The sequence below is a fragment of the Rhinoderma darwinii genome, chromosome 1 (genome assembly GCF_050947455.1).
Source record: "Rhinoderma darwinii isolate aRhiDar2 chromosome 1, aRhiDar2.hap1, whole genome shotgun sequence".
Classification (NCBI taxonomy): Eukaryota; Metazoa; Chordata; class Amphibia; order Anura; family Rhinodermatidae; genus Rhinoderma; species Rhinoderma darwinii.
Genome location: NC_134687.1, coordinates 608,688,463 through 608,704,925, shown reverse-complemented (window position 1 = coordinate 608,704,925; position 16,463 = coordinate 608,688,463). Strand labels below are relative to the sequence as shown.

Below are 16,463 nucleotides of genomic sequence, written 5' to 3'. Positions count from 1 at the left end.
ACCTCATCCGCAGGTCACGGGTATCATCCCATAGTAATGAGTGCTGCGTTATCAGCTTGTTCTCATCATGGTAGAGCGATTATATTGGGAAATTCAATCGTGGGTATCTGTTTTATAATGTGCCTTTCATTCACAATGAAGGCAGAAAGATTCCGCTAATATATGTTCAAATACAATGTCACTGTTAACTAGCATCTAAATTATGGTACCATTCACTTCCTACCTCAACCCGGCCTTGGTTAAGGGTAAGAGTAAGTGGTTGACCAATTATAAGTGAGTTAAACTGCATTTAAAGAGGTTTTCCACTTTGGGCAATCCATACTTGTTAGAAGGGTCCCATAACAATAAGCTGAACACCGTGTCCCCGTGCTTGAACCACCAGCGATCAGATATGATCTGTGGAGAAATCGGGCCGTATGTTCAATATCTCTGCAGCACCACCACTTGGCAAATTAAGGATTACACAGTGTCCATTCATTTCAATGGGTTGTCTGTGTAATGCAGGACAGGTCCTCCAGAGAGAGAGAGACACTTGTAAATGCTCTCGACTCTGGTCAAGAGATGAGGATCCTGAACAGTGGACCCCCCACTATTCACTCAGAATTCAGTAATCCGGTTTATGAAAATGGGTTTTAAAAATAAACCTTTAAGGTAAAAAAAAAACAAACTAGGAAGTAAAGGGAAAACTAGGTGACCAATGTGGCCACCATTACAGCTCCCATAAAAGTGGTCACCCAGCTATCCTAGAGTCTTGAATGATAAACCTGCGTAGCAAATGGGCAATACACCTCCCATATCACTCAGCTTTTCTACAGTTCTTCATAGCAAATGTGCCTACTCATGATGTGCCCACCATTACAAGTCCCGTATGGCTTGTCTCCCAGTCCTGTACAGCACAACAGCAGCTTTTAATTATTTATTAGGTTATTATTAATTGTATCTTAGGCCTAAGGAGTCCGTTTTACTATCCCTTTTAGCTATACTTGCCTACTTTTAATGAATGACATTAGGGAGATTTTAATAATGATTTGGTGCAAAATTCTCAGCCACCTGCTGTGCCCCTTTTATATAGACAATGCCCCAAAAGCCCCCATCATAATGCCCATGAGTAGTGCGCATGGTGCCTTTTATCAGACCCGAAAACTAATTTACACCCCTTCATTTGATCACAGAATTCTTACCGGACGCCAGGAAGCATTTTTTCTATAAGAGCTCATGCACACGACCGTTTCCATTTTGCGGACAGCAAAACACAGATCCTAGTGGCTTCCGTGTGCTGTACGTTTTTTTGCAGACCCATACACTAGAATGGGTGAGGCAGACCGCAAATACAGACAAGAAGAGGACCTGTTCTATAATTTGCGGAACAAACACGGATCTGCAAAAAAACAAACAAACAGACGTGTGCATGGCCCCATAGAAATGAGTGGTTCAGTATGCTATTCGCAAGAAATTGATAGGACACTGATTCAAATAACGGACTTGTGCATGAGTTCTCCTGTTTTAGCAAGCCCTTGTAAGACGGAAATTCAAGGGAAAAAAGCTCGCCAAGCAGTATACCATGCAGCCTCTCTTACACAAACCAAAACCAATAAAGTTTTTTTGTGTACAATACTAAGGACCAACAAGACCCCATTATTGATATGGTGAAATTCCAATCCACCTCCCTTACTATACAGTATGTGCGTCAGTTACCCGGTAATCTGCTTGAAATTGGCTCTTCATGCCATGAATTCCTTTTGAGCCTGGGGTGGGCTTGTGTTTATACACAACAGCCTATCTGAACAAGCAGAGCTGCTGTATAAGGCACAGGGGAGGGACAAAGCAGCTACTTGAGTAGTGTATTTTCAGACTGCCTCTATAAAGAAACTGCTAAGCTGGTATAACTACGGTAATCATAGCTGTACCATAATGGCTCCCTCACCTCTTTTGATCTAGGACACAGCTATGTTACAGCGGCCATTTTACCAGCTATAGGGGTAGAAATAGTCACTCAGGGAAAACACCTTGTAAGTTCTCCAGGTAAAAGAAAACATAATGGGTCCTTCAGTCAAGAGATGTTGTCCTGGATAAATATATTGGCTTTAGTTAATGGGGGGTGCTCCCGAGCAGACTATCAGGAGTGATAAAAAAAAATAAAGCCTCGCGATATATATGTGGTGTCCGTCGATAATGATAGGATTCGGACTCTCTGGTGCCTTGTTTTTATCATACTGTGACATGCCTGGTGACTGTATCGGTTGTTGGCGAACCACATTCAGAGGGCCTGGGAGCCATTAGCCGGGAAACACTGTGCTATCATATTGATGTTTACTACATCTACGGCAGCCCTGTAATTGGTTGCCATGGGTAACGGCTCCACTTTTTTCCTGCACTACTTCATAGCGGAGTTGTAGTCTGTTTTTCTCCCGATGGCTGTAGATGTGATGATGCTTTGTTTGAATGTCACCATGTAATGTGCATTTGGCGGTCGTTAATTTTGCTTCATCTTGTGGTCATAAATTAAAATCACGTAATTGTGATGAATTCGTTTTGTTTATAGAAACTTTTGTAATATGTACTGATGCACAGAAATATCTACTGTTAGATGGACCATAACCCTTTTTTCTCCTTTTATTAAAAAAAATCACTAAGGCCTCATGCACACAACCGTAGCCATATGCACGGCCGTGATTTTCTGGTCAGCCGGCCGTGGAGTGACACCCGCGAGCCGCTCACAAATCGCGAGCCGTGCACATGGCCGCATGCATTATTTCCTATGAACCTGGACCGCAGAACACGGCTGTAATAAGACCTGTCCGTTCTTTCTGCAGTCCATGAACGGACCGTGGAAACCACTGTCGTGTGCATGGGCCCATAGGAATGAATGGGGCCGCAATTCTCACGTGGATTTTCGGGGGAATTGCGGCCGCAAAAGCACGTTCGTGTGCTTGGGGCCTAATACTTTCAATTCTTGACCCTGGATGTTGGACCAAGGGAAGTTTGCCATTTAGGAATATACTCAGGCCTCATTGACTGCTATGGGCCTATACTGTATCACTGATTTGGGTTTCGAAACGTTCCCTAAAAGGGGTTGTCGCCGAATCGACTATCACCGATTTTAGAGGTCCCCTGCAGGGAACCCAAAAGATTGTGAGAACGGGGGTACTCCTTCCTGCTCACTGCCACCGGCGGTTAAGGAGGTGCTTGAATAGAGCGGTGGTCGAGAATGTACCCGCCACTCCAATGGTTACAGGACTGACTGAAACAGCCGAGCACTATACTCTGCTGTTTCCAACATTCCCATAGACTTTGAATGGAGTGGCAGCGCACATTCTCAACCACAGCTCAATGTCCTCCTCTCTGCGGATCAATTCTGGATCCTCTGATAGTGGTCACTGCCATGGATTCCAGGATGTTAGCCTTCGTTTTACTTTAACAACTATGGGCAGATATGAGGTGTATATGCAAACACAAAGTCTCACCCTAAAATCTCCTTTTCACTTTCTCCTTAGCCATGCACCTGCCTCGAAAGGGACGACCCCGAATAACTGTCCCTACACAGACCCTATTACATCCTAACACTTGTGTATAGTGCCCCGTTAACAAAGTGAGATAAAGTGTATAGTGCTTTGAGACACCCACGTGTTTTTGGCACCTTTTGCAGTGACTTCCTCGGGAGCAAATTACAGGTTTTGTCCTATAGAGGTAGCAAGGCGCCTATGGCATCCTGCAACCTATCCTAAAAACAGTTATGACTGATCCATACCTCCAAACTTTCAAGTATCGCAAAGAGGGACCACCCCCTGTGTCGCATAAATTTTTTCCCCTTTAAGCCACGCCTCTAATCCTGCCCAATCCCCGACCATACACACCCACTTCACCCCACACCGTATCATGCTTCTATAGTGCCTCCTACACAGTCTAATGCCCCCATAGCTGCCCCCATACAGTCTAATGCCCCACAGCTGCCCCATACAGTATAATGCCCCCATAGCTGCCCCAATACAATATAATGCCCCCTTCGCTGCCTCTTGTGCATGTGCCCACATAGTGCCACCCCCCCTGTAGACAGTGATACCGCCCGCCCCCCCCCCCCCCCGTAACCATTGGGACTCCCTCTAGAGGCGAAATCCCCAGCCAGAGGGTTGGCAACGCCGTGGCCGGGTTTCCGCTCCAGGAGGAGCCACTGACGTCACGGTCCACATATGGACCGTGACATCAGGGATTCACTCTAGGAATGAAATCCCTGGCAACGCTCTGGCCGGGGATACTGCTAGAGGAGGAGCCACTAACGTCACTGTCCATATTTAGGGGAAGCCCTGGGTATCACTGTCCAAAGTAGTGCTGTGCCCGGAGAGTCCTCTCTACTAATGCTGAAGCAGGGAGCTTACAGTTCCCTGCTTCAGAATTGGGTTTAACTGTATCTCCGTCCTGAGGACGCAGATACAGTTGACACCAGGAGTCCGGGACATACCACCGGCTGCCTGGGACAGCTGGACACCGCTCAAAATCCGGGACTGTCCCGCTGAATCTGGGATGGCTGGGAGGTATGCTGATATTATTTTTATATTCTTCTTTATTCATTTTTATTTTACATGTACTTGTTCATCAAATAATACGTGTCTGTCATTTGCTTTCTTATAATGATGATTTCAGGACTGTCATTGATATGTTCTAGAGTCGTCTCTCCTGCTCGGGACCTAAATGATCTCTCTGCTATCTATAGATCTCTATTTTTAGTTCAAAATTACTCTTAGATCTCCCTAGTCACCAATACACTGCCACCCTCTGAGGTCACTGCCGGGGTCCTATTACAGAGCTGCCACCTCGGCTTTTGTCACCTGATCTTTGTGAACGTAAAATAATCCCCCATTAAATATGTACGAGAACCTGTCCTGTTTACCTGTCGTCAATCACAAAGTCACATTTTTTGATGATCTTTTATTTTATGTTTTTAGACGCTGAACCCAAAGTGGAATGAAGAATTCTTCTTCAGAGTAAGTAAAAATGTTTCTCTTTTTTTTTTTCTTGTATCCGGGCCGTAGCAGGGTGAGGACAGAGTGAAGAGGCCATGGCAGTTTTTCCATTGTGTTTTGTCCATTAAGTCTGTTTTTAGAACGTCAATTGGCTTAGCAGACAAGCGTAATCTCGCTGGATAAGAGCAGTGTGTAAAGCAGGACAAGTCTCTTTCCAGCGCTGAGGCCGGTAATTGATTGCACAGGCCTGCAGCAAAAGGGCCGACAAATCTACATATACAGATGATACTAATAGGAGTCAAACGTCAGAAACCAAAAAGAAGGGACATGATGATCCCTATCAATTGGAAACCTATTACGTTATAGTCCAGATGGAGGAGGAGTAGTGTAACCTCTTCTAAAGGAGATCTGGCGCAATGATGGCTCCCTGCCGTAGCTTAGTTTTATGTCCTAATCTGGACGTAGGTCTTCAGCGTTGCCTAATCTTCCGTTAATGAAGTATTGGAGGATATAAACACTTTGTAAATGTGTGACTGGTCTTAATTAAATATCTAGAGGTTTTGTGTACACAGCTCCTATTCAGTCCTATGTGTCATCGTGGTTAGACCACAAAAAAAACCTGTGCAGTCTGATCCTGCAGCCGCGTGTTAACCCCTTGTATATGCCCCCTCTTCTTGCTAATATATAAACTGTAGATGAGGGAGCAGATGGAAGAAAGTAACACGTGCCTGCAGCATCGGACTACACACAGGTTTGTTTGAAGTTTGTAACCATGGAGAGACACATAGGTCTCCATAGGAGCTGTTTACGCCTAAGGGCCTGTTCACATCAGCGTTGGCTTTCCGTTCCGGGGTTCCGTCTGAGGTTTCCGTCGGGTGAACCCTGCAACGAAAATTCAAACGGAAACCACAGCTTCCGTTTGCATCACCATTGATATCAATAGTGACGGAAACATTGCTAATGGTTTCTGTTTGTCAAAGTTGTGGCAGGTTTCCGTTTTTTCGATGGAATCAATAGCGCAGTCGACTGCGCCATTGATTCAATCGGAAAAACGGAAGCCTGCCGGAATGGTGACGAACGTAAACCATTAGCAATGTTTCCGTCACTATTGATATCAATGGTGATGCAAGCGGAAGCTGTGGTTTCCGTTTGACTTTCCGTTGCGGGGTTCACCCGACGGACACCTCCGACGGAACCCCGGAACGTTTAACGGATCCATTTTTTGGGGAACATGCGCGGACTAAAAATTAAAGCAAGAAAGATACAAAGATAAAAACTGATCCGTTGAGAAGGGAGTTTAACTGATGACAAGCTGAAAGTAAAGAGTCAGTTTTTTGACGGATCCGTTAAACTGATCCGTCAAAAACAAACATGTTTTACCTTCCGTTGCATTGAGTCTGGCATCAGTCAGTTCAACGGATCTGCTAAAACGGATGCCACAACGCAGATGTGAACGAAGCCTTAGAAACGGCTGTGTTTAATATGCTGGACAGAAGAAGGAGTTCTATGCACTGGAGAATTTTTGGGGTTTAGGGAGAATGCTCTCATCATTTTCTTGGGCTGGCTTGGAACTTGTTCTGTGTCTAATGTGCGGGGGGAGAGTACCGTCAGCGATCCCTCCTCTCTCCACGTTAACATGAGTAGCTCCAGTTTTAATGAGGGCCAGCTGCAGTATCAGTCTTCCATTCCTGGCTACGTTCGTGCTCTAAATCCAGCGTGAAACCTCCCAAATATTTCACTTTTTTTTTTCTATTTTACTTATTGTCATCCCGTATAATGTGCGCAGCAGCAGCGTGTGAAAAGAAAATTTCCCTCTGGTCTAAAATCTCGCCGCCATCTTCTGCCACATCAAGCATAACTTGTGGTTGGCTACTTCACATTCCATTGCTCAAGTATTCACACGATCTCCCCGCTTTAGCCCAATGAACGACACAAAATCCGTATGCGGCAAATTGCTGCCACATAGTGTAAACAAACCACAACCGGGTCCCATGGGAATTTTCCAATCTGCCCCATAGTTTGTTGATTGGGCACAATGGCGTGTGCAACATATTCTGAAGGCAGATGTAGCAGAGCTGAATTGTTCATGTGACTCTTAAGGGTTACTTTGTTCGACTTACCTACAATCCTGTGTAATATCATGACATCACCATGAGTTGCGCCAAATTACAAATTCCGCTCTGCTGCATTTTACAAACTCCTCATTATCTAGCTCCTCGGAACTACGTTATTTGTCACGTCTGTGACTCTTAAGCAGGATAACCTGCACTCCCATTTAAAACCGCACATAACCTACAGTGAAATCCGCATGATTTATAATAACATAACAAACTCAGCCCGACTACATCTAGCAAATGTTTGTTGTCTTGGGCACATATTTGTATATAGGGTAGGCAAAAGGTATACTGATGTAGGAGAGTTGCATTGTTTATGTATTGTGTACTTGCAGGTTTATGTAAAGCCATAGATAACACATTGTGCTTGATGGCAAACTCTGCTCTACTACATCTATTTGTGGATTATTTGCTAACAAATACTTGACCCTTTTTTTTTTTTTCTCCTAAGGTCCATCCAACCAATCACAGGCTGCTGTTTGAAGTATTTGATGAGAATCGATTGGTGAGTGCACGGATGCTTGCTCTTTGCTAATATGCTCTATATCTTGGATTGAACAAGATGGTTCAAAGCGCAGAGTTAATCGCTTGATGATTGAGCAGTGGAGTCTGAAGAGAGAGATCTATTCATTTATTTATGTGTATGGGCTGCTTGTATAATAAGAAAAAGTCATGACATGTTGGTTTACTCTAGAAAAGCTAAGCTTTGGATAGTTGCTCCCGAAATTATCAGAATGAATTGATTTTCAGTTCTTTGCGTTAAAGGAACACTCCAGTCTAAATTTTTATTGAAATCCCGAGTCGAGCTCCAGCCATTATGCCTAGTGGAGGGCCTGAGTGGGTGATGCAGGACTTCTCTTTGGCGTTCTTGGAATCCCTATAGCTTTGGAAGATACTGATTCTCCTTGTGGTGATCCAGCTGGTAGAATGTCTTGTGGGCAGTGCATCCAGGGAAAAAAATATGCAAAATAGCTCTCCAGAAGAAAGAAAACTGTCTCTCTAGTGGCACCTATAGGTGACTACTCTGGATGTCAATGTCTGACCTTTTTTATATAGCCTTGAAACATGACAGCCAAACCAGACAGCACTGTTTCTGAGTTGTCGCTCCTCATCAGTACAGAGTAGCGTTCTGGTTGGCTGAATGAGATGCTTTGAGCGAAGATCTTGGAAGGTACCGATTCAAGACTCTGTAATTGGTCAGACATTATCTCTTTAGTGCCACATATAGGCGACTACCCTGTAAGTCGGTAGTTTTCCTTCTTTAGGACAACTATCTTGCATTTTTTTTTTCCCAGAGAGCATTGCCCTTAAGTCTCCCTACCAGCTGGATCTCCACAAGGTGTATCACTACCTTCCAAGAGCTATCAAAGGCATCACACTCAGCTAAGCAGAACCCTACTCTGTGATGATGGAGAGCAATGACAACACTTATTCATTGCCAATGCACAAAGGACACCACTGGTGGCCAACGGTATCCATGGAGTTCAATGGGTTCTGTTGGGTTTCCGCCATGTTGTCCGTGGTTTTACCACAAACAATAGCGCAGCATCCAGCATTGTTATTATTTTTTGTCGTATTGGCCATCTCTTCAACAGAGACCCCTAATGGCGTCTCGAACGCAGGTGTAAACCAGGCCTTGCAAGACATTTATGCTTTGTTTTTTCTTGACAGAATTTATTGCATCTGCCGCAATTTTATCACTATTGTTCCCACCACTTCTGTTCCATATTTTAAGGCTATTATCTCAGGAATACTTCCAGGTCAAAGGTTATCTTATTCAGCTGTCATCTGGTTAGTGCTTTTGGAAATGATAATGGGCAGTGAGGCTCGGAGAGATAATCTATATGTAGACATTGTCCCCATATAAGGGAATACTGAGCAGCTCGCACCCCGTGGGTGATTCAGGTAGTAGTCTGCGGCCCCTGTGATTTTCTTATGGGATATCAAGGAACGCACCCCTAGTATCTTTGTACTGTATGACTCCATGTACGCAGGTCACCCTCCATGGACATTGGAAATAGAGGGGCCAAGCAGTCCCTGTTGGCCTCTGTATTGGTCTTTTTTGTAAATGCTCGCTGTGTCCTTTCTGCTACCCGCAAGTAACCATAGGCATAAAGATTTAGCACCAATCCGATAAAAGCTGCTTTAATTAATTGTCGAAATGTTTGCCGTCCGTTAAGTTTTGACGTTTCAATCAGACACGGGGCAAAGCCCACTGGGACCCCTCCTGTTTGGAGAATGAGCAGATCTTATGTGTTTTTGGTGGAGGAGATGACATCCGTGTGGGGGGGGGGGGGGTCATTCACCACTGAAGTTAGACTTGGAAAAAACTTAAAGGGACTGTGTATTTTGCGAAGATCTGAATCCCTTTCCGATTTAAATTGTTGCATTGACTTCTTAGGAATGTTTGGGGTTTTAGGGTTAACGTTTCTTCATATCATCATGTAGACCTGGCAAAAAGCCAGATCGACAATTGGAACTTCTGCTGTGTTTTCGGGCACTCTGAAGCAGCGTCTACTGTCGGCCATTGGGCAGGATAACCTATTAAAGGGGTTGTCAAGTGTTAAATGACATTTAAAGTGAACTTGTCACTATGACCTATTACAAAAAGTACATGTGTTTGATAATCTGATAGACCTATACTGGTGGGTATAATTACACCCAATAGCCCCCTCAAAATGCTAAACAGCCATGCTGTATTTCACATGATCCCTGTCCAGTCAGCAGCACTGAAAAGGATAGTGACATTGGATCTACAACAACTCAGAAACTGGAATCATAGACTCTATCACATGATCCTATTCAAAGCTGTTGACTGGCTGAGAGGGATCACATACCTCCCAACCGTCCCGGATTCAGCAAGACAGTCCGGGCAGGGTCCCGCTGTCCCAGGTGGCTGGTGGTATATCCCGCTGTCAACTGTATCTGCGTCCTCAGGGCGGAGATACAGTTGAACCCAATGCTGAAGCAGGGAACAATCCGCTCCCTGCTTAAGTATTAGTTCAGAGCTGAGGGAGCTCCTCCGCTCACCGAGGACTCCCCGGGCACTGCGCTACTTAAGCGCACTGCCCGGGGAAGCCCTTAACGTCACTGTCCATATGCTGTGTGGGGCCAGCTATTTGGCATTATACTGTGTGGGAGGCACTATGGGAGCATGATACTGTGTGGGCTGAACTGGGTGTGTATGGGCGGCATTAGTGGCTTGGCTTAGAAGGGGAAAAAAATTATCGCTACGCGCGCCGCATCGGTTGCCCCTCTTTGATTCTTAAAAGTTGGGCGGTATGGGATCATGTGATACATCCAGCCCACCCCGTTTCTGTGTAGTCCTATGGTGTAATTACACTCACTATCGGAACTCTTTTAGGCTCTGTTTACATTAGCGTCATGGCTTTCACTCCTAACTGGACTATGACAGATTCTTTTACAATGGGACCCCAACATATCCTGACAGATCCCATTAACTGATAATGGAAAACATCAGTTTTCTGTTCGAGGTACTGCTGTTTTTGACTGCAAACTTCTTGCCATCAAAGATACCAGAACCCAACCTAACGCCTCATGCACACGACCGTGTTCGCCGGCGGAGTCCAGTCAGTGATCCGAGGAAGGATAGACCATGTCCTATCTTTCCTCTGATCGGAGACTCTGATTTTTCTCTGATCGGAGACTCAGATTTTTCTCGCACCCGATTCACCCACTAATGTAAAAAACGTCCCGAGTGGCACAATGGTCGTGTGCATGAGGCGTAAGGCCCTGTTCACACAGAGTTTTTTTTTGCAGGCGGAAAAATCTGCCAGTAAACCGCAGCGAAAAACACTTTCTCTGCTTCCCATTGATGTCAAAATGAGGTTAGAGATTGAAACGCCTGAAGAAAGCGCATAACGCTTGTTTTTCCCATAAACCTTTTTACTCGCTCAGGAAAAAAATCCTCAGTTTTCGGCCATTTTTTGACACGGTTTTCGACATGGTTTCCGACATGGTTTCCGCGTCAAAACCAGCGCCAAAAAACTAAACGTGAACAGGACCTAAGGGTAAAAAAAAAACGCCTGTGTGAACAGAGCCTTAGAGAATCACACTGATTCTCTAATTTAATCTGATCAATTCCTCACCACTTTTTACACATCAGCTTGCTGTCAGTGAATGGAAAATAATTTTTATATTCAGAGGATGTAAACCCGTTTTGCCCAGACAGCTGTAGTTTGATACAATATAGCTGTGTAGTTAAAAAAATGTCAGCTTGGAGTCCAGGACAGAATAGAGATGTGTGTGCTGCTGCAGTGTTTAGCTTACAGGGGATTGGCTGGACTGGATACAGTACATTGTAACAAAACCTCAGCTGTGAGCAAGCAGAGACCATGAAGCGTTTTCAGCGTCAAAGTTCTTCCATTCACCGGCAAAAGGAGAACATTTTGAAAATGGTAAAAAAAAAAACGCGACGTCTATTCCAAATTTGAAGAACTTTTTATTGTATAAGACTGGACGGCCCCTTTAATAATGAAGCTCACTGTGTTGGATTAGCCTGGAGGGGTTTTATACTTGCACAAGTCAATATTTGGAAACATTTCCTAAAATATCAATGCAGCCTTTCTCTCCGCATTTTTTAGGAATTCACCGTCCTCTAAGTAGGATTTCCATTGAACGTAAATGCAAATATCAACGTGTCGCATGAGAACCAATCCCTTAAACATTCGTCCCCATCTGGCACCTTCACATATTGTATTACAGCATCACATCTGTAGAAGGGGGGGGGGGGTAGTGGTGCAGGGAGCTGAAGTGCAAATAAAAATTCTAGATTTCTAAATCAAAATTTAAAAATTTGCAACTCGCAATTTACAAAGATCCTGCGAATAGACCTGATATTATAAAGCCGTATCTGCAGCACCTGTGATCCTGGCTGCCAGTTTCTATGCGCCTGATACCCGGGCTGTCTGGGCTGTTGGCTGTGGATCCCGTTAGAACAATGAAGGATTGTACTGAACCTTGGCACTTGCCTTGTAAACTAAATCTAGCTAACATTTCTGCCACGACTCTGTGTCTAAAGCTTGGATCTCAGAAATAAAGGGGCCAACTCAATACCCACTACAGATTCTCAAAGACTATCTTCAAAATTCCGAAAGAATATTCCGCTGAGATGTAAAAAATAATCTGTATGGGCCAGGTTTACCATTTAAAGAGTTATTCCCATGTCACAAGTACTGGATTTTTTTTTTTTTTATAAAGGGGTTCTCCGCTTTGGACAATCCCTACTTGTTTGTGATCAGCTTATTGTCAAGTGATACTAAGTGTCGTCCTGCTGTGACCCCGGCGATCAGCTGTTACCTGTGGGGAAAACGGTCAGTAAGGGCTCCTTAAGACCAGCGTGATTCTCGTCCGTGTGCCGTGTGCTGAAACAACGCACGACACAAGGACCCGTTGATGTCAATGGGGCCGTTCACACATGCAGGAGTTTCCACATAGTGAGTGTCCGTTGCGTGAAACCCACTGCATGTCCTATATTGGTGCGTTTTCACGCAGCTAGTCGCCCATTAAAGTCAGTGGGTGCGTGAAAACCACGGACAGTACATGGACGCATATCCGTGTGCTGTCCATGTTTCACGCGTTATTCTTGCAAGTATGTGAAACACACATGCCACACGCCAAAGCACACTGATGCAAAAACGCCATGCACATGGACAGATTTACGCGTGTTTTATACGCACGGAAGTCTGTCACGCTCGTGTGAATGTAACCCAAGTGTTCAATTTCTCTGCAGCGCCACCACAGGTGAAATGCAGAACTTAGTTTATTCAATTTTTTCCTGTAATGGGGGAAGTGTGTGACGAATTCAGGGGTTTGGGAAAGTTTGGTGTCTGTGACATATCAGAAGGTCTTCTTGACTGGATTCCAGAATTCCTCTGTAAATACAGAATAAGGAGAAATATAATAATAATAATTTAGACATGAAAAAATATGATGTGACAATATTAATGGTCATGATTTAGGGCTCTGACCCATTTTCACACCGTGGCCATAGTGGGTGAGCAACTACCATAGGAGTTGCCACATTTTATCCTCTTGGGCTGTCATTTGGCTAAACCCCGCTACGTCTCCTTATGGAACGGATTAGACAGCTAAAAAATGTGGAATGGCCCTTTAAATATTTTTGAAATACTGTATACAAGTAATAAAAATAAAAAAACAGCACAAAATTAAAACCTGTGCAGTACAACCTAATAACAACCTAAAACCAGCGTCATCCTACTATGTTCTCTGGAGGACATCCAGACTTCTTTCCCTACTCGTGGGGCTATTTTTCATTTCTAGCTTATCTTCGTAGCCGTCCGGCTCTTGATCATATAGGGAATAACTGCAGAAGGTAATTCACAAAGTTTACTGTAGCTGTGAGACGCGCCTGTGTTTTCTCTCACTTTTTTTTTTTTTTTTTTACACTTTCCTTTTTTTCTTGCCAAGAGAAAAGTACCCAATGAAAAAGATGCGGTTTAGATTTACAACAGCTACGAATGTGAACGTTCTCCCACTGCTGATGCTTTCTGATGGAAAAGTAGCAGCTGGGAAGGTGCCGTTTCGGGTTCTCGCTGTTGGACACACAAGAGGAAAAAAAAAAAATCCTAAATGAAAAAACGTTGCTTCCCGTGGCGAGGGGGGACAGCGTCACATGACTCCAGTCACCCTACCCTATGTCACAGTATGTAGAAGCCCTGATTCCTCTTATCCAATCATGCCTGGAATGCTGCTTGTCACTTAGGCTATTTCTGCTATCTGTCGCTCTCCGTACTGCAGTGCTAACAGTTTGGCAGATGGGACGCTTTTTCTTGGAGTTCATGTTTTTGGTTTTTAGCTGCTGGCAGAGCCTGCAACGTCGTTCTCTCTCTCACTTTTTCCTGCCCGTTTTTAAACCATGGCCCACCGGCTACGGTTTCATTTTGGCTCCGGCAGAAGCAACACAGCTCCCGAGTCAGACGTCCTAGACCAGGAGAAAGAAGATGACTTTTTCATGGCATTCCATACCCTGCCGAGGAGGAACGGAACTCATGTCTTTACAAGACACTATGAAGACACAGATTTCCAAGAAGAAGGGGCTCTGAAAAGAAGCACATCCATGTTTATTCCACAGCTGCTGCAGAACATTGAGGTTCGCCCAACAAGAAGTTCTTCTATGCAGATCTCTCTCCAAAGGAAAGGGGCAAACGACGGCACCGACGAGTGCGAGACTTCAGAGTTCTCGGAAGAAGTCCTTTCCTGTGGATTTGATGACTTCAATGAACATTACATATCGGCTGTAAGAAAAAATTCCTCCACTGTAAGTACTCCACAGGATACTCCTAGTAATTCCCCTCCACACGTATACGAGTCTGGGAGGCTACAAGTTAATGGGGCAATCTCCTTCCCGCCAAGACTTTCCGGACGTCGATTTGCAGAGCAAAATGGGAATATTAACTATGGCTGCGATGGGGAGGAAGAGGTCAATGTACCTACATGCAGCAAAAACATTGGTGGGGTCAGGATTAACAGTCAGGCAAACAGCCCCGATATTCGACAGGTGAGACTGGTGTCATCAAACCATGATGCCCAAAACGGTACCAGTACCGAACCAAGACGTTGGTCCCTACAGCATCTCCCGGACACTTCAGGGAGTCCGGGGAAGCGATGTTTTGTTTTCCAACTTCAGCAGTCTCCGACTACCAACTGTAGTCTGGGGGGAGAGTCTAATTTTGGGTTTACTGGTACGAAAGGAGACCGACTGGTTCGATATCCTCGTATTCGACTGGAAAGGAGTACCTCCTACCCACTGCAACCACGTCCGGAGACTATCAGCCCCGTGGAGAACAGGGCGAATACAGAATATAGTCAGGACTTTACTGACCATTGTCAGAATGATTCCAGAGAACGACCCTTGCAGGGACAAGGGTGCTCGTTCAAAATTAGACAAGAGCAAAATATTAGGCAGCCACATTTTAGGATACGGGTAACTCGTGGGAGCGAAGAGCAAAATAGCGACCAAGGGCAAAATATTGCTGGAAATTCTGGATCTGCGTCCAGGAATGACACGGTAAGAAACATGCGTCCTGTATCTGAGATTCATTAGACATTCAGTCCTTGTAGAAATACAAAAAAAGTTACAATTTAAAATTTTTATTTTAGGATGGATGTTTGTTTTTTTGTTTTTTATTTACATTTTTGATTCATCATTTGTTTGTAATTTTAGCACTTTCCTCTAAATTGTCATGTGACTGACTACCCAAAGTGACTGTTTATAGCACTTTTTGGGTACCAGAGCCTTTTCGTATTGTCCTTGTCTCACTTGATATGACTTCCATACTATCTAGTAAGGAAAAATAGTCAAAAATGTCAGATTTTCAAAATACAGATCACAGAATTATCGAGATCAGTGATTTTCCATGTTTCTAAACCCAAAAATTGTCAACGTACCCCCGAGGCTAAGATCATACACTGTACCGTTGGGGTACACCTGCCACAGGTTGAGAACCTGCTAGATTATTCTACACATCCATACAGCTCATAACAGCAGCCACTTGTGTGAATAATACCATTTTTTCAATGTCGATAAAAATGTATAGGTAGAGATTGCTGATACTATATAGACTATGTGAATCTATAGGTCTAATAATTTTTGCTCATTTATATAATTTGTTTTCAACTCCGCTATTCTGATGTGGAAAGGGGCAGGGGGGCATTTTGACCTTAAAAAAAAAAAAAAAAAGTTCTTTAGTTATCTTCCTTGACCTTGTTAAAAATCCATTCTGACATTTCTTAGTAATATCTATTTCTGGCAATATGATCGCCAATACAGATCCTTAATGGAGGTCGTCATCCTGCTTTCCCAGGTGCCTGAATGGCTAATAAGTTTATTTGTAGTCATACATTTGCCATATTGTTTAAGATTTGCTTTTCTGGTCAGCTGGTTGACAACTCCTGGGAACCAGAATCTGTATTGGTTGTCACTTCACTTTCCCAAAAACCAGTATACCTAAGAATAGAATTTTTAACAACTAGACGGAAGAAGACGACCCAAGTGTAAATTGTTCGGAGCACTTTGCCTGGCATAGAGTTGTGAAGGGGCGGGTGGGGGGTTAACTTTCTCCTGTTAAGGGGTGCCTATGCTTTTGGTAGTCCTGCTTAACCCAATTCCCCCACGCCACCCTTCTGATTCCCTCCCTATTTGGGGATGGATAAAACAAAGAGGAATCTTTCCATGTATCGTGTGTTTATTCTCAGTGTGTCTGGAAGTCCCAGAAGCTCCTTCAAAGGCATCTTATATAGGCAAGAGATGGAGAGGCGATAAAAAGAAGAATGTGGTAATAACTTGGCTTTGCCTTTATAGGTGCAGTATGACTCCCAATGAACAGAGCCTGATCCTACAGGGGGGAAA

At 44.2% G+C, this 16,463-nt stretch overlaps 1 protein-coding gene across 6 annotated transcripts in view; it reads left to right on the top strand.

Moving 5' to 3' along the window:
- The window catches only part of NEDD4L (NEDD4 like E3 ubiquitin protein ligase), a 328,543-nt gene that overhangs the window by 160,178 nt on the left and 151,902 nt on the right, over window positions 1-16,463 (top strand). For 3 of the 6 annotated variants that reach the window (XM_075841150.1, XM_075841171.1, XM_075841160.1), the window contains exons 4-5: window positions 4,941-4,979; window positions 7,524-7,577. In XM_075841150.1, the coding sequence (XP_075697265.1) occupies window positions 4,941-4,979; window positions 7,524-7,577 (93 nt within the window). Of the gene's footprint in view, window positions 1-4,940; window positions 4,980-7,523; window positions 7,578-13,953; window positions 15,123-16,463 lie in introns of those variants that run through there. The other 3 variants (XM_075841141.1, XM_075841134.1, XM_075841127.1) reach the window with 1 other exon arrangement.